The sequence below is a fragment of the Mixophyes fleayi genome, chromosome 11 (genome assembly GCF_038048845.1).
Source record: "Mixophyes fleayi isolate aMixFle1 chromosome 11, aMixFle1.hap1, whole genome shotgun sequence".
Taxonomy (NCBI): Eukaryota; Metazoa; Chordata; class Amphibia; order Anura; family Limnodynastidae; genus Mixophyes; species Mixophyes fleayi.
In genome coordinates, this window is record NC_134412.1 from 43503735 (window position 1) to 43525593 (window position 21859).

General features: G+C 44.0%; 1 protein-coding gene across 1 annotated transcript in view; it reads right to left on the bottom strand.

Annotated features, from left to right (window-relative positions):
* The window catches only part of LOC142106944 (visinin-like), a 64856-nt gene extending 43760 nt beyond the window's left edge, over positions 1-21096 (bottom strand). The window contains exon 1 of the mRNA XM_075190006.1: positions 20519-21096. Within this exon, the coding sequence (XP_075046107.1) occupies positions 20519-20899 (381 nt within the window). The 5' untranslated portion in view covers positions 20900-21096. The remainder of the gene's footprint in view (positions 1-20518) is intronic.
* Between the last annotated feature and the right edge of the window lie 763 nt (positions 21097-21859).

Genomic DNA, 21859 nt, shown 5'->3' on the forward strand with positions numbered 1-21859 from the left:
GTCGAGGAGGATGAGTATGGAGTAGTGACACTTGGATTTGGCTGATAGGAGATCATCGGTAACTTTAGCCAGGGCTGTTTCAGTGGAGTGGGGGGGGGCGGTAGCCGGATTGGAGAGGGTCAAGGAGGGAGTTGTCAGAGAGGTGTCTGGTGAGGCGGCTGCAGACAATCTGCTCAAGTAATTTGGAGGCATATGGGAGAAGAGAGATAGGGCGGTAGTTAGCAAGAGAGGTGGGGTCGAGATTGGGTTTCTTAAGGATAGGGGACATAAGAGCGTGTTTGAATGAGGATGGGACAATGCCAGAGGAGAGTGATAGGTTGAAGAGGTGTGCAAGGTAGGAGCAGGCAGTAGGAGAGAGAGAGCGAAGGAGGTGGGAGGGGATGGGATCAAGAGGACAGGTAGAGGGTGAAGAGAAAAGAATAAGGGAGCGAACTTCTTCACCTGATGTGGGGATGAAGAAGGACCACAGCTGGTTGATGGCGGGAGGTGAAGCGTTGGGGATGGAGGGAGAGGGCTGGGAGGAGGAGATGTTGCATCTGATGGCTTCAATTTTGGAGGAGAAAAAGGAGGCGAAGTCAGACGCCGAGAGGGAAGGCGGGACAGTGGGAGGGGGGGGGAAGAGGAGGGAGTTGAATGTGGCAAAGAGGCGGCGGGGGTTGGAGGACTGAGAAGAGATGAGCGACTTGAAGAAGGATTGTTTAGCGAGGGACAGGGCAGAGCAGAAAGAGGAGAGGATGAATTTGAAGTGAAGGAAGTCAGCTAGGGAACGAGATTTCCTCCAGAGGCGTTCAGCTGTGCGAGAGCACTTTTGGAGGGAGCGGGTGAGTTTGGAGTGCCAGGGTTGGGGAGTAAGGCGATGACGGCGGATAGAAGAGACCGGGGCGACGGTGTCCAGGGCAGTAGTGAGGGATTGGTTGTAGAGAGAGGACGCCTGATCAGGGCAGGCCAGAGAGGGAAGGGGGGATAGGAGAGTTTCAAGAGAGGCGGAGAAGGAGATGGGGTCAATAGCGTCAAGGTTGCGCCTGGTGAGGGTGGCTTTAGGCGAGGTGGGAGAAGGGGAGGAGGACAATGAGAAGGAGAGAAGATGGTGGTCGGAGAGTGGGAAGGGAGAGTTGGAGAAGTCAGAGAGATCACAGAGGTGAGAGAAGACAAGGTCGAGGGAGTGACCAAGACAGTGGGTAGGGGAGGAGGTCGACTGAGTGAGGCCAAGGGAGGAGGAAAGAGTGAGAAGTTTGATGGTGGCAGGGTCAGAACAGTTGTCAACAGGGATGTTAAAGTCGCCCAGTATAATGGAGGGCAGGTCAGAGGAAAGATAGTGGGGGAGCCAGGCGGCGAAGTTGTCGAGAAAAAGAGAGGTAGGGCCAGGGGGACGGTAGATGAAGGAGACACGGAGGTGGATGGGGGAGAAGAGCCAAATGGAGTGGACTTCAAAGGAGGAGAAGGAGAGGGAAGGTAGAGTGGGTATGACCCGAAAAGTGCAGTTAGGGGATAGAAGGAGGCCCACTCCCCCTTCTGGACGCTCGTCTGGTCTGGTGAAGCGGGTGAAAGAGAGGCCCCCATAGGAGAGAGCGGCAGGGGAGGCAGTATCAAAACAAGTGAGCCAGGTTTCAGTTATGGCAAGAAGATTAAGAGAGTTAGAGATGAAGAGGTCGTGAATGGAGGACAGTTTGTTACGGACAGACCTGGAGTTCCAGAGGGCACACGAAAAAGGGAGGGACGAAGAAGAGGAGTTATGGATGAGATTGTCAGGGTTGATGGAGCAAGGGGGGGGTGAGAGATAGGATAGAGAGATATGGGCCCTTGGCGGGGGGCTGGGGGACAGGATGGGTATAGGAAAGGAGCGAGGCGGCATGATGACAGACAGGGGAATAAGAGAACGGCTGGAGGAAGCGGGGAGGTGAGGGGGAGAAGTACAGAAAGGAGGGCAGCAGTAGGGAGTCTGAAGTGGAACAGATCAAATTAGAAGCGGAGACAAAGCAGTGAAACGAAGGAAAGCAATGTGGCCAATGTAAAAGGAGAAGAGCAGTGGCAGAGCAATAACAATGTGAAGTGGAGGAGAGCTACCCTCTTCTTCTTGTCATACGCCTTCTTAGCGCGGATCTCCTCAGGCTGGTTTTCACTAGATCCCAGATGTCAGAAAACCTGCGAAAGAGAGAGTCCACCGCTGGTACCTTTGAGTGAGGAAGACAAAAGAAGGCTGGTAGCCTGGGATGACAACCATACAAGATAAAGAAGGGGGAATTGGAGGCTGCTTCATGGAAATGGTAGTTGTGAGCAAACTCTGCCTAAGGAAGGAGGTCAACCCAATTATCTTGATTGGCAGAGATGTAAAACCTTAGAAACTTCTAAAATTCTTGATTAGTCCTCTCAGTCAACCCATTAGTCTGGGGATGATATGCAGATGAAAGATTCAGTTTGGTTCCTAATTTTTGGCAAAAGGCTCTCCAGAATCTAGATTACAAATTGTGACCCACGATCAGATACTATGTGTGCAGGACAGCCATGAAGTCGAAATATCTCTTTAATAAAAAGATCCGCTAACACAGGAGACAAAGGGAGTTTCTTCAAGGGAACAAAATGTGCTACCTTAGAAAACCGGTCAGTGATGACCCAGATGACGGTATGTCCCTTAGAACTTGGCAGGTCTGTAATAAAATCCATTGAAATATGAGACCATGAAATATCGGGAACAGGTAAAGGCATGAGTGGACCGGTTGGTCTCTGTCTGGGAATCTTATGCTGGGCACATCTCGAACAGGCAGAGACAAAAGACTTAACATCCCTGCGTATGGTAGGCCACCAATATTTTCGGGAGACTAATTCCCAGGTTTTCCGCATCCCCGCATATCCAGAAAAAAGGGAAGAGTGAGCCCAATGTAGCAATTTAAAATGGAGGGGTGGGGTTACAAAGGTTCTCCCTGGAGGACAACTCCTCTCAGTCAATGGGGACAAGGCCAATATACAGTTGGTATCCAAGATTGGTTTGTCTCTCTCTGAAGTTTCGGTATCGGTAGCATCGAATGAGCGAGAAAGGGCATCCGCTTTAACATTTTTTGAGCCTGGGCGGAAGGTAATATTGATATTGAAGCGTGAAAAGAAGAGAGCCCATCTGGCTTGACGAGGGTTTAGACAATGTGCAGACCGTAGATAAAGTAAATTCTTATGATCGGTGTATACTGTTACCGAAAACTGAGCACCCTCCAGTAAATGTCTCCACTCAGAGAGAGCCAATTTGATTGCCAAGAGCTCCTTTTCACCGATTCCATAATTCTTCTCTGCAGGCAGAAACCGGCGAGAAAAGAATCCACAAGGATGATATTTGCCACCTGAATCTTTCTGGGATAGTACTGCTCCGACCCCTACGGAGGATGCGTCCACCTCTACAAAAAAGGGGCGTTGACAGTCTGGTTGAAAAAGAATGGGAGCTGTGGAAAATAAGGTCTTGAGGTCCTTAAAGGCTTGCACTGCTTCAGAGGTCCAGATTTTAGGATTGGCGGATTTACAAGTGAGTGCTGTAATGGGAGCTACTAATGTAGAATAACCCTTAATAAACTGTCGATAATAATTAGAGAACCCTGGAAATCGCTGAGTAGCTTTAAGGCCTGATGGTTGTGGCCAATCCAGGATGGCTTTAAGCTTAGATGGGTCCATTTGAAGGCCAGTCTTGGATATAATATATCCTAGGAAGGGAAGATTCTTTTGTTCAAACACACATTTTTCGAGTTTGCAAAATAATTGATATCTCCGAAGCCTGCTCAATACTTCTCTTACATGTCTGCGATGAGATGCGAGATCTGGGGAAAATATAAGGATGTCATCTAGGTAGATAACTACAAATTGGTAGAGTAAATCTTGGAAGATCTCATTCATAAAGTTTTGGAAAACAGCAGGAGCATTACACAGCCCAAAGGGCATTACCAAGTATTCAAAGTGTCCATCCCGTGTATTAAAAGCTGTTTTCCATTCCTCCCCTTCCTTTATTCTAATTAGGTTGTATGCACCTCTTAGGTCCAACTTAGAAAAAATAGAGGCCCCCTTTATTTGATCAAAGGGCTCAGAGATAAAATTGATGGCACGGTAATCAATACAAGGGCGAAGGCCCCCATCCTTCTTCTTTACAAAGAAAAGACCTGCCCCTGCTGGAGATGATGATTTCCGTATGAATCCTCTCTTCAGATTTTCTTTAATGTATTCAGATACTGCATTGGTTTCGGGAACATACAAGGGAAAAATGCATCCGCGGGGAATAAGTTTACCAGGTTGAAGATTAATAGCACAGTCCCAACTCCTATGAGGTGGAAGTTTAGTAGCTTCCTGTTCACAGAAGACATCTGAAAAACTTTGATAATGACTTGGCAATATTTGGGGGTTGCCCAGTTGAGCACTGATCTTGGAAAAAACAGGGATTACCTTAGTCAAACAATTCCTGTGACAGACCGGACTCCAGGAAAGAATCTCACCGGTATGCCAGTCCATTCCAGGAGAGTTATGACGAAGCCATGGCAGGCCAAGGATCAAGGAGTTAATAGCCTTAGGAATTACTAAAAAAGAAATGGTCTCAACATGAAGTGCTCCAACTCTGAAAGTTAAAGGTATGGTCCTGAATAGAATATGTCCTCCAGAAATGGTACCTTCGTCAATGGCGGTCAGGGAGATGGGCCTCTCTAAGGACTGGGTAGGAATGCATAATTGAGAGATGGCCGTTGAAGAAATAAAATTGCTTGCTCCCCGGAATCCAATAATGCAGAAACAGGGTGGACCTTGGAACCTACCACTACTTCACAGGCAATAATAAGACAATCTTTGTTGTGGAAAGAAGAGAGGATTTGAACAGAAGAGCCTAACGAAACCTCCCTATTTAACGTTAGGTTCTGTCGTTTCCCGGACGCTTAGGACAGGTACTCAAAAGATGACTCCCCTCGCCACAGTACAAACACAACCGGTTTCTGAACCTTCTCTCTCTCTCCTCAGCTGAGAGGCGGGTTCTTCCAAGCTGCATGGGTTCTTCCAGAGGCTGAACAGGGGTCTGGAAACTAGGAGCGAGACGAAAGGGACTACGCCGGGATTGTTCTTTTTCTAAGGATCGCTCTTTGAAGCGAAGATCAATTTTAATGCATAAGGAGATTAAGTCATCCAAAGAAGTAGGGAGTTCTTGGGAAATCAATTCGTCTTTAATTCAGTCTGTAAGACCTTGCCAAAAAGCAGCTATTAAAGCTTTGTTATTCCATCGGAGCTCTGAGGCCATTGCTCTAAACTGCACAGCGTATTGACCTACAGAAAGGCTCCCTTGCCGGAGCCGAAGAATACTGGTAGCTGCGTTAGCGACTCGTCCTGGCTCATCAAAAACCTTCTTTAAGGTAGAAAGGAAATTGGAGTAATTATGTAATAAGGGATCATCTCTCTCCCAAAGTGGCAATGCTCAGGCTAGGGCCTGACCAGACAAAAGGGATATTATATATGCTACTTTTGCTTTTTCAGAAGGGAAGTTTCCAGAAAGAAGCTCAAATTGTATAGCATATTGGTTTAAAAATCCCCTACATAATTTAGGTCCCCCGTCAAACTTAGGCGGGTTAGTAATACGCAAAGATGATGCTGCACCAGCAGGTGAAGGAGCGGCTGGAGGAGCCTGAACGGGATCTGATGCCTTCCCGGATGCCGCTAAAGTTGTTTGTAAGGTATCCATTCGGTCTGATAGTCCCTGTAAAAATTTTAGTAATTGATCCTGATTGGATTCCTGTATCTCTACTCTTCCTAATAGGTGTTGGAGCAAATCCCTAGGGGAGGGGTCTCCTGAAGTATCCATATTTTTTGGTCAGAGCAAACTGTAACAATTATGTAGCAATGTAAGTAATGAATATGGACGGCCGGTGGTGCAGAGTCTAACGAACCCCCTGGTGTTCACCAAGAATCGCCGCAAGGCGGGATGGGCTTTGTTGCGGAAGATCGCAGGTCGCGGTCCACTGGTCTGCCTCTAGAGGTAAGGATTAGGAGGTAGCCCATGATAACACTGGAACTGGAAGGTAGGATCAGGATAGCCGAGCTCTGGTACACTTAGAATGGAGAGGAATACGTTGTCAGCAAGCCTGGGTCTGGTACACTTGGCGTGGAGATAATTCGTAGTCAGCAGGCCGGGGTCTGGTACACTTGGAGTGGAGATAATACGTAGTCAGCAAGCCTGGGTCTGGTACACTTTGAGTGGAGATAATACGTAGTCAGCAAGCCGGGGTCTGGTACACTTGGAGTGGAGATAATAAGTAGTCAGCAAGCCTGGGTCTGGAACACGAGGAGTTAATGTCTGAAAAGCCTTTAAGGAGCTGGTACACGGGAGACACACGAGAAACACCTAGTCAGGGTACATAGGAAGTTGCTCTGACGCTGTCCAGGCGTCAGAGCAGGACTTTAGTAGTTTACAGATTTGAATTCCCCGCCCGACTGTCATGTGACAGCGCCACCGCGACCCGGAAGGAAGAGAGGATCGCGGCGCTGGAGCGAGGACAGGTGAGTTGTAACAGTGCCACAAGGATTCCGCAGCACTGTACAAATACAAAGAACCAAGACTGGAAAATCTCCAAGCATAGCAAATGCAGTGACATTGAGGAAGAAGAGATGGTAATGAGACAGAAGGGAAGAGAGCCCTGCTCGTAGGAGTTTACATTCTAAAGACTGTTTTAGACTATTTTTATTTCATTGTATTAAAAATGTGCATTTGTGACATTGTCTACATTAGGCAAATTGGCTTAAAACTGTAGAATTAGAAATTACTTTTGAAAGCAAATACTGTACATGCAATACAGATCACAAAGTTCAACTGCAAGTAATGTTGCATTTACCGTTTAAATTTGATGGGGTTGATAAATATATTAAAAACTATATAAAGTAGAGATGGGCTGGCTCGGTTCCCCGAGAATTGAACCCACCCGAACTTCGGCAATCCAAGCACTAATCCAAGTCGGCTCGGTACCTTCCCGCCAAATCAGATTCCAAATCGAGGCGAACGTCATCGTGACGTCGTCGGATCTCGGATCTCGTGAGTTTTGTAATGTATCATGATTCATCTGCTGTGTCTTTAAGGTGAAACAGGAAGGGGTTTGGCTGTCAGAGCAGTGTCTCCTCCTTGTCAGGAACTTATGCACTGAGCTATACTGGAGATTATACTTGGCTATACACCAGTCTGATTTACATGAGTACTGAGACCATCGTCTGACTGACAGGTGATGGTAAGTCAGTCAGGGTACTTTTATGTTTAGGACTTATGTAAACAGATCAGAACAATATCACCAGGTAAGGCTTTACACACAATTTTTAAAGTGATATTCTTATGACAGGAACCAAAGAGTAGTAGTGGGAGCCTGAGAGTGAAAATGGTTATTTGTTATTGTGAATTATACATTTTCTTAGCAGATTAGAATTTATATTACTGTGTAGCCATCATGACCTTCATAACATTATCATATGACATTAGTAATTGAGAGAAAATGACAAAATATAAAATGTTTACACTATGTAGAGACATAGATGGACATTGCATAAACTACAATGTATCCACATTAATGCAATGTATCCAATTTATACATTAATTCAATCTGACATAAGTCATTTACTGAAAGGAAAGGATTTGACATAGTATTTGAAATTGGACTTGCTAGGAGCAATTGCTGCATTATGGTTGCATCCAAATTCAAAGAAAATGTCAATTATCTTATAGACGCTATTACAAAATTAGTGAATAAATATATAAGCAACCTGAGTGGTTGTACTTACTGAATGTACTGCAAATTTCTGTAAGACAACTCATTAACCAATAAAGCTCAGATTGCTACACTAAAAGCATTGATACCAAATTGAGGATGCTATTTTGGAATTGCAAGAGGATGAGGGGGATATTTCTGTAGCTGATGACGGCACTAATGAGGATGTTGATGACCATGATGTTGTTTGTGTAAGTCCTGTACTGGTGAGTTTGACACTGGTGTGTGACAATGTTATCTAGATGTGATATAAACTGCATGGTCTTTGTGTCGTTGCTCTGTTGCTTAACATCCAGCCAGCTCGCTGCAGTATTTGGCTGAAAGTATATGAAAATAATATTGTGACCTGTGAGGTGGTCAAAATTGAATGGAAATGACTGCAAATTAGTGTTAGTGAGGTTAATAATAATGTAGGTACAAAATAATGCCTAAATTTTGGCTTCCTTTACAACGTTTGTGCCTGCAATCAGATTATGTTGGGGTTTTATCACAAACACTTGCCTGTGAAAGCTATGTTTAAGGAAATATGCTACTGACATTCAAATGATTTCACATGCACAGGAAAAGGTCTACTTCCTACATACAATTGCCTATTCATATCAATATACGTATTTGCAGTGTCTGGGACTTAATGTTAATGCCTTAGAAAGGATTCAGGAAGGAGTCCAGATCTGAACACAGACAACAAATTGTTATGCATATTTAAAAAAAAGCTACATGTAAACACATATTAACTTATTATTTTTGCAAGTGCTTAGTAAAGTATAAAAATAAAATAGAAATAATTTTATTTTAGACACAATGCACACCAGTAATTTACAAATATTGAAATTTACATTATCTTAATTGTAGGTCTATACAAATTGGTATTACTACCGGTTAATCTGTAAAATAATCTATCAATATAATTAGATGGAAAAGTTATATATGTTGAAAACAATATGTTCCATATGACTAAAATTTTCCGCATTGGCACTGTCCAATTGGAGGTTTAAGTGATAACCACTAAGCCACCGTGCTGTACTTGGGTACATGCTGCTGCTGTTCCTGCTGGTGAAGGCAAATCACCAACCCACTGGCCTGTCACAGTCATATAATCTTTAGTTTGCCAGTTCCGCTTATCCACATATCTGTGGTTAAGTGTACGAGGGTAAAATGGCATTTTGTAGCCCAATAATTACATTTTGGTAGAGGTGAGGAATAGCTTTTCTAGTAATATGGTGTCACGATGGAATTTGGTAACGGGGACACAAGACTCAAGTAATCGTCTAAAATCAGCTGCATTAATAGAGGATATTGGACGCAGATTTATTACTAGCATAGTCGATATGGCGTCTGTGATCCGCTTTGCGACTGGGTGACAGCTTTCAATCTTGCTAAGGATTGTTTAACAGTCAATTGTTGTAAACTACTAGTAGTCTTCTTCTTGGTATGCTTCTGGGTTGAAGATCCACCCCCAGCAGCAGCAGGAGCAGCAGTGAGCCTAATGCTCAAGGATTCTTCTGAGGAGTCCTAGATAGGAGAGGAGTCATCTCGCATTAGCAACTTGGATGCAGGACTAACTCTGATCACTAGTGAGGATATTGATGATGAAGGTGTTGGGGGTGTAGATTGCAGGTGCTGGGATCTAGATGAGAGAAGGGAGATAGCTGATGCTAGACTGCTTGTTGTTATTTTTTTAGCATAAGTTTCTGATTTTCCCAAGAGCTTTCCATGAACTTGCTTCAAATGGTGTAACATGGATGAGGATCCTAGATGGTTAAGGTCCCTACCTCTACTGACTGTGGCTTTATAATGCTACAAATGGCTAGACAACTGTTGGTGGATTTTTTGGTCTTATGCCTAGGCATGACAATGGCCTTCTTATCACTGGCAAGAACTGCTGCAATCTTTGTTTAAAAGTGTATGAAAGTAATATTGTGACCTGTGAGGTGGTCAAAACTGATTGCAAATGACTTGAAAAAAGTGTTATTGAGGTTAATAATAATGTAGGAACAAAGAAAAGAGCAAACTTATGTGATTTTAGCATATTTTAGCAATTTTTCTAAAAAATACAAATCCAAGACCAAAACCAAAACACACGAGGGTGGTTTTGCCAAAACCAAAACCAAAACATGAAGTTAATCCAGATCCAAAGCCAAAACCAGAACCAGAACATGGGGGTCAGTGAGCATCTCTAGTCCAAACTGCTGCATTTACTATAGGACGGTTTGAGGCTGTGATTTAAAAAGGCTGGCAATGTGTGGCAGATTGAAAAAGCTAAACTGCCAACAGTTTTGTCCAAACCACCGGTGTATTTGGTTAAAACCATCATCCAAACCGCCATCCAAAGCCAGGACACGACAGTTTAAATAACTGCTTCAGGGGGGCGTGGTTTGGGGGCCATGCTGGACGGACACGTTTGTCTAGAGCTCCATCCTTTAAACCCATTTAACTCAGAATATCTATCCCATTCTGACTAATTCTGAGCCCAAAAACCCACCCTTGCCTGGTGGAGGAAGCCGCGGGAGGCCGGACCCGGCGTGACCGTGCCCCGATTGGGAGACCAGCGGTGAGAGGGTGGCGGTGGCCTATCTGGTACTTTCAGTGTTCCGTTCGTGGCGGACAAAGTGTGTCCCTTTTGGAGTCTTTTCCCGTTTGCATTGGTCTCGCTGCTGCTGTGGGCTGCCCATCTAAGAGTAGATGACCCTGACTGGATCTGGCATCTTGCTTGACAGTCCAGAGCAGCGCGCCAGCCGTGTTTGCCCCGCCTTGGTGTTTGGGCCAAGTCTTGGTCCAGTCGGAGCCACGGAACCGTAAAGAGGCCTACTTCCGGTCCTGGAGTGTGGTGACACAGTGGCTGTCGGGGTTCCGGTATGGGCAGAGCTAATCAGCTGACTGTGTAAGATCCTTAAAGGAGCTAGGTCTCTATTAGGCAATTATCAATAAGCAAGACACTCTCAACAGCTGTTTGCAGACTGATAATATATTGATTGGAAGTCCAGACTCTGTTAACAATCAGACAAGCAAAGCTCTCTCAACAACTGTTTGCAAACTTGTAATATATCGACAAGGAGTCCAGACCACCCTCTATTAAAAACAGACAAGTAATGCTCTCCCAGCAACTGTTTGCAGACTTGTTATATATCGCCTGGCAGTCCGGACTATCCCTAACTGCAAGTATACACTTCTCCCTAGGGTGGAACCTTGGGCTTTGAGTGGCAATCTGTTTACCTCACTTTCACACCATATTGGGAGTCCACTGCTGCAGTAGCCTCCAAAGGTGAAAATTGTTGCTGGGCACTTGGATCGTTCATTTCTTCAACTCAATAATTTAGCTTCTTTTAAAGTCTACCTAGTTTACCCGGGCTTGCTCCCTGCCCGTCTGTTATATATTTAACATCACTCAACTAGACCATCAGAAACATCCTCCGCAACATGAATAAACCTGGGGGCAGAGGTGGTTCCGGTACAGCTGGCGAAATCACGCAGCATTTCTCTCGTCAAGATAAAGCAATTACTTCTTCTCCTCCCTGTTCCCCTAAAGGGATTCAAAGTGACTTAGATCCTCCTAATTCTACAATACCTTCCACTACAGCTGACTTCGCTGAGTTGCGCAATTTAATTGTAGACTGCACTAATGCCTTTTCAGCAGACCTCCAAAAGGGAATCTGCAGGAGATCTCAAATCAGAAATGGTAATAATTTCTAAAAGAACTACGGTCCTAGAAAATAAGGTGGAGTCCTCACTCAAATTCCAAAATGAAGCATCTCAGGACTTGTACTTCCACCTAAAAGAGAACGACTTTCTGAGAGACAAATTGGGGGACTTGGAAAACAGGGAGCGTCGTAACAACCTTTGTTTGCGTAACATCCCCAAATCTGTTGAACCTAAAGACCTAGAAGATTATGTGTGCAAATTCTTTACTACACTGGATTCCACACTATCTAACCACCCAATACAGATTGAGCGGGTACATAAGGCTTTGAGATCCCGCCCAAAGGACACTGATTCCCCTCGAGATGTAATTCTGAGTTTATTATCCTTCAAGACTAAAGACCTCATCTCTGTTGCGGTCAGGAATTCACCCTACATTCTCTGTGATGGTTCCCGCATTCAAGTGTTCCAAGATCTTGCCCTCTCAACGACCGCTAAAAGACGTGACCTCAGGGAAGTGACACGTATCCTCAGAGAAAATGGTTACAAATACCGTTGGGAGTTTCCTTTTCGCCTGATAATTCAAGTGGAAGGCCGTCAAGAGTCGATTCGTACACCAAACGAGGGGAAAGACTTGATTCATCGGCTCAGCCTTTCTCGCTCTGATAGGTTCACTGAAGGAGATCCACAAAGCTCTGCTGTACAACAACCTCCTTGATCTTCATTATGGACCCTTCTTTTAGGATGGATCTAATTGTTTAAAAAAAATTTCCTCATTGTTTACAAATTGACACGCTTTGTTGACCAAATTTTCTCTCTCCCTCTGCTTGCTTAACAAATGTTTTGTTTTATATTGTTGATTCTTTCATGGTAATTTTCTTTGTGCATTGATGTCGGTGCAGCCGACTCTGACTGGTTGTTTCTCATTGGTACTTAACTATTTTAACCCTTTTTTTTTACAGACGGGTGGGGGACACTCTTTTTTGTCCCCTTAGCTGCGCATCCACTCAGATAGGACTCATAAAATGATTTTTTTTTTAGGAACTTAAAGTTTAATTGCACTTCCACAATTTGTGCCTTGATATAATTCATTTTATAGGTGTATCTCACCTAATTTTTGGCTATTCTGGTTTTCAGGCACTTTTCCTGTAGGCTTCCCCTCTGCCTGTGAGGCTCGAGCCTACGCCCTTAGCCTCCTTCTCTCTATATCCTTTTACTTATCCTCATCCTTATCCTCATGCTGTTGGCCATCCCTCTCTGTTCTCAAGAAGATACTCCACAGTGTACTACTCCTCTCATCCCACAAAGAAAAAACGGGGTAGCTATTCTGCTTCAGGAGATGGAATTATATGCAGACCATCAATTAACTTACATGTGTATAAGTAGGTCCACTCACAGGATATAACTTCCTTCCATGCAAGATTCTCCCATTAGTCCATTACCCGATCCTCACTATGCTCTGATTCTCAGTAGGTTGAAGATAATTCAGGACTTTTAGCCAGGAGACTGAAAACTAAACGGGCCTCCCAAATAATCACAGCAGTTAGGAACAAAAAAGGGAACATGTCTATGACCCCAGGATCATTAACGACACCTTTCATAGTTATTATGAGAGACTTTACAACCTTCACAAAAACCAGAGTGTTACAATAGCCTCCTCTCAGGACATCAATTCATATTTAGATAAGTGTTCTTTGCCCACACTGTCCCCTCACCAGATATCAAACCTGAATCAAGACATCACTGACGAAGAAGTAAAATTCACTCTGAAATCACAGAAAAATTCTGAAGCCCCTGGTCCTGATGGCTTTATGGTGTCATATTATAAAACATTCTCTAAAGAGCTGGTGCCTCATTTGACTCATGTGTTTAATAACAGGGAGGTAAATTCCCTGTTGAATCCACTCGTTCTACTATAGTGGTTATTCCCAAACCAAATAAAGATCCTGCATGTTGTACCAGTTACCGCCATATCTCATTAATTAATGCTGATGTGAAACTCTTCGCCAAAGTTTTGGACATGTTAACCCTGGTCTTTCCTGACGAGGTAGGCTTTGTCCAGTCTAGGCAAGCTCTGGATAACACTAGACATACTATAGGTATTCTCGCACATATTAATCAGAATAAGATTCCATCGTTTGTCCTGGCATAGACACCAAAAAACCCTTTGACAGGCTCTCATGGCCATTCATGTTCCGTACCCGCAGATACTAAGGTTTGAACAGAGCGTTTCTATCGGTCATTCAGGCCCTATATCACCATCCCTCTTCGTCAGTGCTGACGAACGGCTTGTTGTCCCCCGCCTTCTCTTTGGGTAATGGCACGAGACAAGGGTGCCCCCTGTCACCATTGTTGTACACCTTGTATATCGACCACTGGCCGCAGCTATCACACAAAATCCGGATATTACCGGAATTCGGATAGGTCCTCGCCACTTCAAAATTTCGCTATTTGCTGATGATGTTTTATTAATGCTCTCCAACCCCTAATTTTGCTTCCAAATTTGCTTAAAGTGTTAGCGGAGTATGGTTTTGTGTCGGATTACAAGATAAATAACTCTAAATCGGTATGCTCTATCGCTTCAAGTCTCTGGTGGAGTTAAAAGTATATTAGAGTCTTCATTTGATTTCCAGTGGTGCCCAAAGCGTTGCGCTATTTAGGGGTTCAGATCACTAAAGAGTATAAACACCCCTCTTCTTGATTCAATTAAAAAAGATCTTCACAGATGGGATTCACTTTTTATTTCCTGGTATAGAAGGAGTTGTTGCAGTGCTACTGGGTTTTCTAATAACCAAAAATACAGAGAAAAAAGATTTGCTATTTTATAACTGTTATCCTAAAGATAACAAGCTATTCCATTCACAAAAAGTACATCAAAATAATAAGGAATCAGATAAAATACAGAAGACTTGACTGGGCATTTAAGCAACTACTGACTTCAAATGGTAGTCGTATTCTTCACACTCTAAATGAGATTTTTCAAGTTGCAGGCTATAAGAAATGGACTTACAGTCAAGTAGTAATTGATGTTCACGTAGCAGTTACTTGTATAAGATGATAGACTGCAGTTTTCTCCAAAGAATTCAGTGTCAATCGTCCAAGATACAATCTCATTTAGAGTATGAAGAATACGACTACCATTTGAAGTCAGTAGTTGCTTAAATGCCCAGTATCTATTTAATCTATCTACAGCTTGTGTGCAGCTGTATGAGGAGTTGTTATCTGCTGCAATTGGTATTCCAGCACTGAGTGTGGATCTAGATTTTGTCTAAATATATATCTTTTTATTTCCTGGTTTGGTAGGATTAATGATCGTGTTTTATTATAAGATATAACTTTTATTAGTGTTGGTTAAAATGGAGCGAAATATATATTAAAAGGAATAAAAATACTCGCTATCTGTTTATATATTCTCTGTTGATGTTTGGACTTATGCTGATCAAAATGGTAGTAGCATAACGGTAATTAATTTAGCAGATATGCTTATTGTTCATGGCTACTCCTTAATAGCATTCCCCTGGTATTAAGCTAAGCTGTAGCACTGCTAATAAATGCCAAATGTAATAGTTAGCAAATAGGATTTGATAATCTTAGAGGAAATGCATAATACGGGGAGTGGATTGCTAACTACCTATGAATACCACCGAACTAGCTCTGGGTATATCGGGGTATGGTTTCAGCTGCCAGTTTAAGAGAAATCAGATGGACAGATAGCGAGGACGCCGACGCGCGTTTCGCTATGGTCTGCTTTGTCCAAGGCCTTAAACTGGCAGCTGAAACCATACCCCGATATACCCAGAGCTAGTTCGGTGGTATTCATAGGTAGTTAGCAATCCACTCCCCGTACCTGAGGCCCCGCTGGTCTCCGCTACTCTGTCTTCAGCCTGGCTGTCACCATGACAGCCAGGCACCAGGATGCGATCGCAGGGGTGGATGAATCATTCCCTCTGCGATCATGTGATGCAGTTCACATGATCCCGCATGTGCCCGAATTAGGGCAAAAATGCAATTTTGGAGCCCCGTCCCCCGCACGCCCACCTGCCACCGAGAGGCTCCCGGACAACTGAAAAAAGTTGGTAAGTATGAAGTAGATTTGTGTGTGTGCAGAAAGTGGGGCAGAGTGTATGAAGAAAGGGGTGCAACATGTGTATGCAGAAAGGGGCAGAGCATGCAAAAAGGGGGGCAGAGTGTGTGCAGAAAGGGGGACAGAGTGTGTGCAGAAAGGAGGACAGAGTGTGTGCAGAAATGGGAGACAGAGTTTGTGCAGAAAAGGGGACAGAGTGTGTGCAGAAAGGGGGGCAGAGTGTGTGCAGAAATGGGGGACAGAGTTTGTGCAGAAAGGGGGACAGAGTTTGTGCAGAAAGGGGGGCAGAGTGTGTGCAGAAAGGGGATTGGAGTGTGTGCAGAAAGGGGGGCAAAGTGTGTGCAGAAATGGGTACAGAGTGTGTTCTGAGGGGACAGTGTGTTCTGGGGAAACAGCGTGCAAAAAAGGGGACATAATGTGTTCTGGGGGACAGTGTGCAGAAAGGGGGACAGTGTATGTTCTGTGGGGACAACGTGCAGAGAGGGAGACAGAGTGTGTGTTTTGAGGTGGACAGAGTGTGTTCTGGGGGACAGCATGCAGAGAGCTGGACAGAGTGTGTGTTTTGAAGGGGACAGAGTGTGTTCTGGGGGACAGCATGCAGAGAGGGGGGCAGAGTGTGTGTTTTGAAGGAGGAAGAGTGTGTGCAGAAAGAGGGACAGAGTGTGTTCTGAGAGGGACAGAGTGTATTCTGGGGGACAGCATGCAGAAAGAGGGACAGGGTGCTGAAAGGGGGACAGCATGTGTTCTGAGGGGGACAGAGTGCAGGGAAGTCATGAATTGGCCACTGTGGTGTGATGAACCACACTTTCCAGAAGATAGCTAAACGACAACAAAGCTGCAAAAACAAGCAAGATTGAACAGTAGGAACAGGTAAGAGGATCCGTCTAAAGTTGTTTGCTGCAAAATACTCCTGAATTTTCCTTTAATGATTTGGGGAGCCGTTGGGCTACGGGTGTATTAGCCTAGGGTGGCCACAACCCTTAATCGGGCCCTGTTCAGAGGCTAGAGGACGGGAGGGGGCGGGGCGCCTTGAATCTCGTCATTTTGACCCCGCCCCCTCGAGTAAAGTGCAGATTTTCCACGGGGGTGGGGCCAAAATGACGCGATTCCCGTTGAATCGAGCCATTTTAGCAAGTTAATTTTGGGATGCGGGAGAAATGCCAGCTCTCCCGGGAGAGTAGGCAAGTATGATTAATGCTGATACGTGCCGTGTTTTACGTGAAATCGTACTGCGCTTGCCCTAAACCACCTTTTTGCAAATGAACACGGCAAAATCCAATTAATCTTCGAACGCAAAGGACCCTTACTACAGCCTACAATTTCAGGGGCAGAATTGGGAGGGTATTTGGCGTATGCATGTAGTTAATGTACAGTAAGGGCGTGAAAACCTCGCACACGGCAACGCCAGTTTCAAGCTTCGAGCATCTCAAAAGTACATATTTATATAAATAAATATTTTTCTATTGTATCACTTGCACCAGCTACAGGGCAGGTGTAACTGCCAAGTGATAATGATGTTAGTCGCATATGCTTGTTAGAACATGTGTTTGCAATCAAGTGCAACTGTAAAATGCATTAATGCATTTTATGTATAGTAGATATTAAGAACATCATGATAGATGTATTGCATGGAAAATAGACAATTTTTTATTTTTTTTTTAAATATTTTGCATATATTATAAACAGGTGACATTCACTGAATACTTTTTATTCTGTGCGTTTTGCTTGGACTTTATATTCCACATATGTATTGGACGTATCCTGAAGTGTATTGTGCCTTTCAAAGCAGAGTGTACTTAGACCCGTATTCAACAAGAACAATATCTTCAGATTTGCTTGTAGTTGAATACAGATGTGTGTAAGCCCGCATTACATGCATTTTAAAGAAAACATAACTTACGTTGGTTTTGCATGCCTTAATGAATCAGGCCCCAAGTGTTCCTACTCCTATTCCAATCAAACCACAAAACAAAATGAGTTGAGCGTAGTCTTTCCATCCATATTCATAGACTATAAATTCTGCAAAATGTGAATTTGGCATGGTGAAACAAAAGCAGGACTCAAATATTGTAATTGCAAAAACTTCACACCTCTACAAACCGGCCTGATCGCTACAATTTTGCTTTTCTCTTATTGCTGCATGTTTAAGCAAATAAAATATTGAACATTGTTGAGCAGTCTGATGTAAGTTTTCTGCATTAGACTGTCAATCTTTTTATACATGTTGTTTTACATTGCTTGAGCTGCTGTAGCCTGCTTTCAAATGTTTAATTGGGTAGTGCAGTGGTTCCCAAACTTTTGCAATTCGCGGCACCCTTAGAGTCTCCAAATTTTTTCAAGGCACCCCTCCAAAATAATTATTGAGCAGTCCTGTTTTGGAAGTAGTTGGGTCAAAAAATTGTAATAAGTATTTAGGTCAGGACAGAAATAATAATTTAGTTGTATGCAAAAATGTCCCCTCTGCATCCAGACACATTGCCCCCTCTGCACCCAGACACACTGCCCTCTCTCACACTGCCCCTCCTCTGCTCTCTGTCACGCTGTCCCACCTCCTCTGCCGTCTCTCACGATGTCCCCCTCCGCTGCCCTCTCTGACGATGTCCCCCTCCTCTGCCCTCTCTCACGCTGTCCTCCTCCTCTGCCCTCTCTCACGCTGTCCTCCAACTCTGCCCTCTCTCACGCTGTCCCCCTCCTCTGCCCTCTCACACGCTGTCCCCTCCACTGCCCCTCTCACGCTGTGTCCCCTCCACTGCCCTCTCTCACGCTGTGTCCCTCTCCACTGCCCTCTTTCACGCTGTGTCCCCCTCCACTGCCCTCTCTCACGCTGTGTCCCCCTCCACTGCCCTCTCTCACACTGTGTCCCCCTCCACTGCCCTCTCTCACACTGTGTCCCCCTCCACTGCCCTCTCTCACGCTGTGTCCCCCTCCACTGCCCTCTCTCACGCTGTGTTCCCCTCCACTGCCCTCTCTCACGCTGTGCCCCACTCCACTGCCCCTTTCACGCTGTGTCCCCCTCCACTGCCCCTCTCACGCTGTGTCCCCCTCCACTGTCCCCCTCCTCTGTCCCACTGTGCCCCTTAACTGCCCGCTGTCACCATCCTCTGCTCTCTGTCCCCCCTTCTCTGCCCCGCTGTCACCATCCTCTGCTCTCTGTCCCCCCCTTCTCTGCCCCGCTGTCACCATCTTATGCTCTCTGTCCCCCCTTCTCTGCCCCGCTGTCACCATCCTCTGCTCTCCGTCCCCCCTTCTCTGCCCCGCTGTCACCATCCTCTGCTCTCTGTTCCCTCTTCTCTGCCCCGCTGTCACCATCCTCTGCTCTCTGTTCCCCCTTCTCTGCCCCGCTGTCACCATCCTCTGCTCTCTGTCCCCCCCTTCTCTGCCCGCTGTCACCATCCTCTGCTCTCTGTCCCCCCTTCTCTGCCCGCTGTCACCATCCTCTGCTCTCTGTCCTCCCTTCTCTGCCCGCTGTCACCATCCTGCTCTCTGTCTCCCCATCTCTGCCCGCTGTCACCATCCTCTGCTCTTTGTCCCCCCTTCTCTGCCCCGCGCCAGCCATAAAAAAAAAGAGAACACATAAACTTACCAATCCGCGCGGCGCCGGGACCCAGCAGCCTCCTCTCTCCCGCAGCTGTCACTGACGTCGATATTCAGTGACAGCTGCGGGAGAGAGGAGGCTGCTGGGTCCCGGCACCCATCGGATTGGTAAGTTTCTGTGTTCTTTCTTCTTTTTATGTCTGGCCCACGGCACCCCAGTGACAGCTCCCAGGGGTGCCGCGGCGCACACTTTGGGAACCACCAGGGTTGTGTATAAAATTTCAGCCCTTTATATTTTCTAGCTACATTAAACCAGAGAAAGGTATAACAAAAGCCCAGTGAGGCAGTTCCCTACGTATCCTCACAGGAGGGAAAATATTGCTTTACGATTCCACAAATGGATGATTTCTCCCGATCAATTACTTGAATAGTGTTGTCCACTAATCCTAGCTAAATATAAAAATGCATGAAAAGAAAGCATCCAATACATTTTAAATCCTGTTACCAAATCACCACATCCCTTGGTAGAGATTTCACCATTACAGTAAAGAAACACAGTCTACATTGTTTGTAAGACAGTTTTCTTTTTCATTCACAGTATGTATATCGTCACTTGCACAGAAAGTTCACTAAGCTAATCTTTACATTGTTTATGTTATAGACTGAATGGTTCAATTGTAAATATGTATCTGCATCATGTGCATCTATCCCTGTTTTTGTTCATCTCAGTGTTTTATTAGCTTTTGCAACAGCTGCTGTGTGTGCTGCTACTAAGCTTACTGTCCTCGACTATTCCCAAATCCTTTTCTAGCACAGATTTATCCAATTATAATCTATTCAATGAGTAAGTAGCATAATTGTTAACATGCTTACATAACCTATCATCTGTTAAACTTTATTTATCATTTCCACACCCAACTTTTGTCTAAATCATTCTATAGTAGGTTACTGTAATTTTCTATGTTAACAATTCTATATAGTTTAGCTCTATTTACAAATTTGGTTACCTTACTTATTAGGCCACCTACACGGTTATTCTAAAAATAATTTAAAGGACGGCACAATACTGATCCTTATTAAACATTGTAATCCAGTATATCCGGAATATGTTCCAATCATAACAACTCTCTGTATTTTATCCTTATTTGCAAAATACAAAGCCACAACATCCACTGAGAATCAAAAAGCCAGTTTACAACTTAACTCCTCATAGCAATTAATCAGGATGGTATTGCATGACTGACCTAAAATTATCTCACGCTGACATTAAATTATCATTTTTCTCTCTATAATATATTTCTGAATAGCATTTAAAATAACATTTGATTTATTGTAAGTATGCCATAAAATTCAAATCCCCACCATTATTTTAATCTAAATAACATCATATTAAGATGAATAAATATGACATGGACTGGAGTATTTATGTTTTAATTTTCTATCATGACATATCTTGTCTTATATATTTTAGTATTTATATGTGGTTAGGGAATGCAAAAGACCAAGGTGTACTTACTGTGATAATTTCAAGTACTTCAACCTTACTGACTTCACCATTTCTGTCAACATCAAACAAGGAAAATGCCCATTCTAGCTTGAGGCTGGTTTTCCCAGAAGAGGTAAGGTGAAGTGCAATAATGTATTCCCGGAAGTCCAATGTACCATCATCATTTGTATCAAAGCTCCGAAAAACATGTCTTGCATAGGTCTTAGGGTCTGAGTTGGGAAAGAAATTGGCATAAATCTTTTCAAAGTCTGTGCGAGTGATCTTGCCATCTGGACATTGCTTCTTGAAACCCTCATACCACTTACAAAGCTCTTCCTCCGAATACCTTGTGTTTAACTTTAAATCATCAAGAATCTCTTTAGACAAAGCTCCACTTTTACTATTCCCCATACTATTTTTTCTTTTGTTTCTTCTTATTCTATTTCACACCTGCCACCAAGAATATATGTATTTAGTAAATGCTAGTTTCAAACCACGTCTGCTTTCAAACTGGTGTTACCTCCACTGAGCTAAACTGAAGTAAAGATGTTAAGTGTGAGTGCTTCCTCTTTTATAGACTCCTAAGTTATTTATCACATCACAAGCCCAACCCCGTTGTCTCTACCTTTTAGGAGTGTTTGAGTGAAGGGCTTAGTGATGTCTCTATCTTTTTAATGAAGGGGGATTTGAGGAGCTTAAGTCATGTCTTTCATTTCCACCAGATGCTCGCTAGTCATCCCCCATCCTCTCTCATTTTCTCAATAGAAACCTTGTTAAAAAAAACAAAGCAGCATCTACAACCACAAATTACACTAGATATGTAATAATCATAAAACAATAACTGGACACCAGCAGTTTATGTATCGAAAATGATAGCTAAAATACACATAATCCTTAATATTTTCTAATAAATAGGTAAACAAATTCCAAAGAGCCCACTAGTATATGACTACTGAATGATAGAAAATAATCTAACTCTAACCAGTATTTAACAAGTTTAGATATAGTTTTATTTAGTTATTTAGATTGCCAGTGATTGAGTGACACCTTGGGGAGAGGTATGAATGAGTATATAGCTTCAGTGACATGTCTAAAATGAGTGGTGGGACCAGAGTACATAAATACTCTGGTGTAAAGGAAAACTTCCATGAGGAAGGACACCTGTTCATAAATTCACCCACCAACACCTGAAATGGAAAGCATTAAGTTAGTTCATGGGTGGCTGATTTAGAGGTTTGTAGAGGCAGGTGCCCAGGTGGTAAATGTACCTACACCACCCAACCAGTGAACAGGGGGCTAAATTATATGTTACAAATTTTGACAAAATGTTGAAATATACAGCCAGGGTTTTGATTAATGGCCCTCTATCCG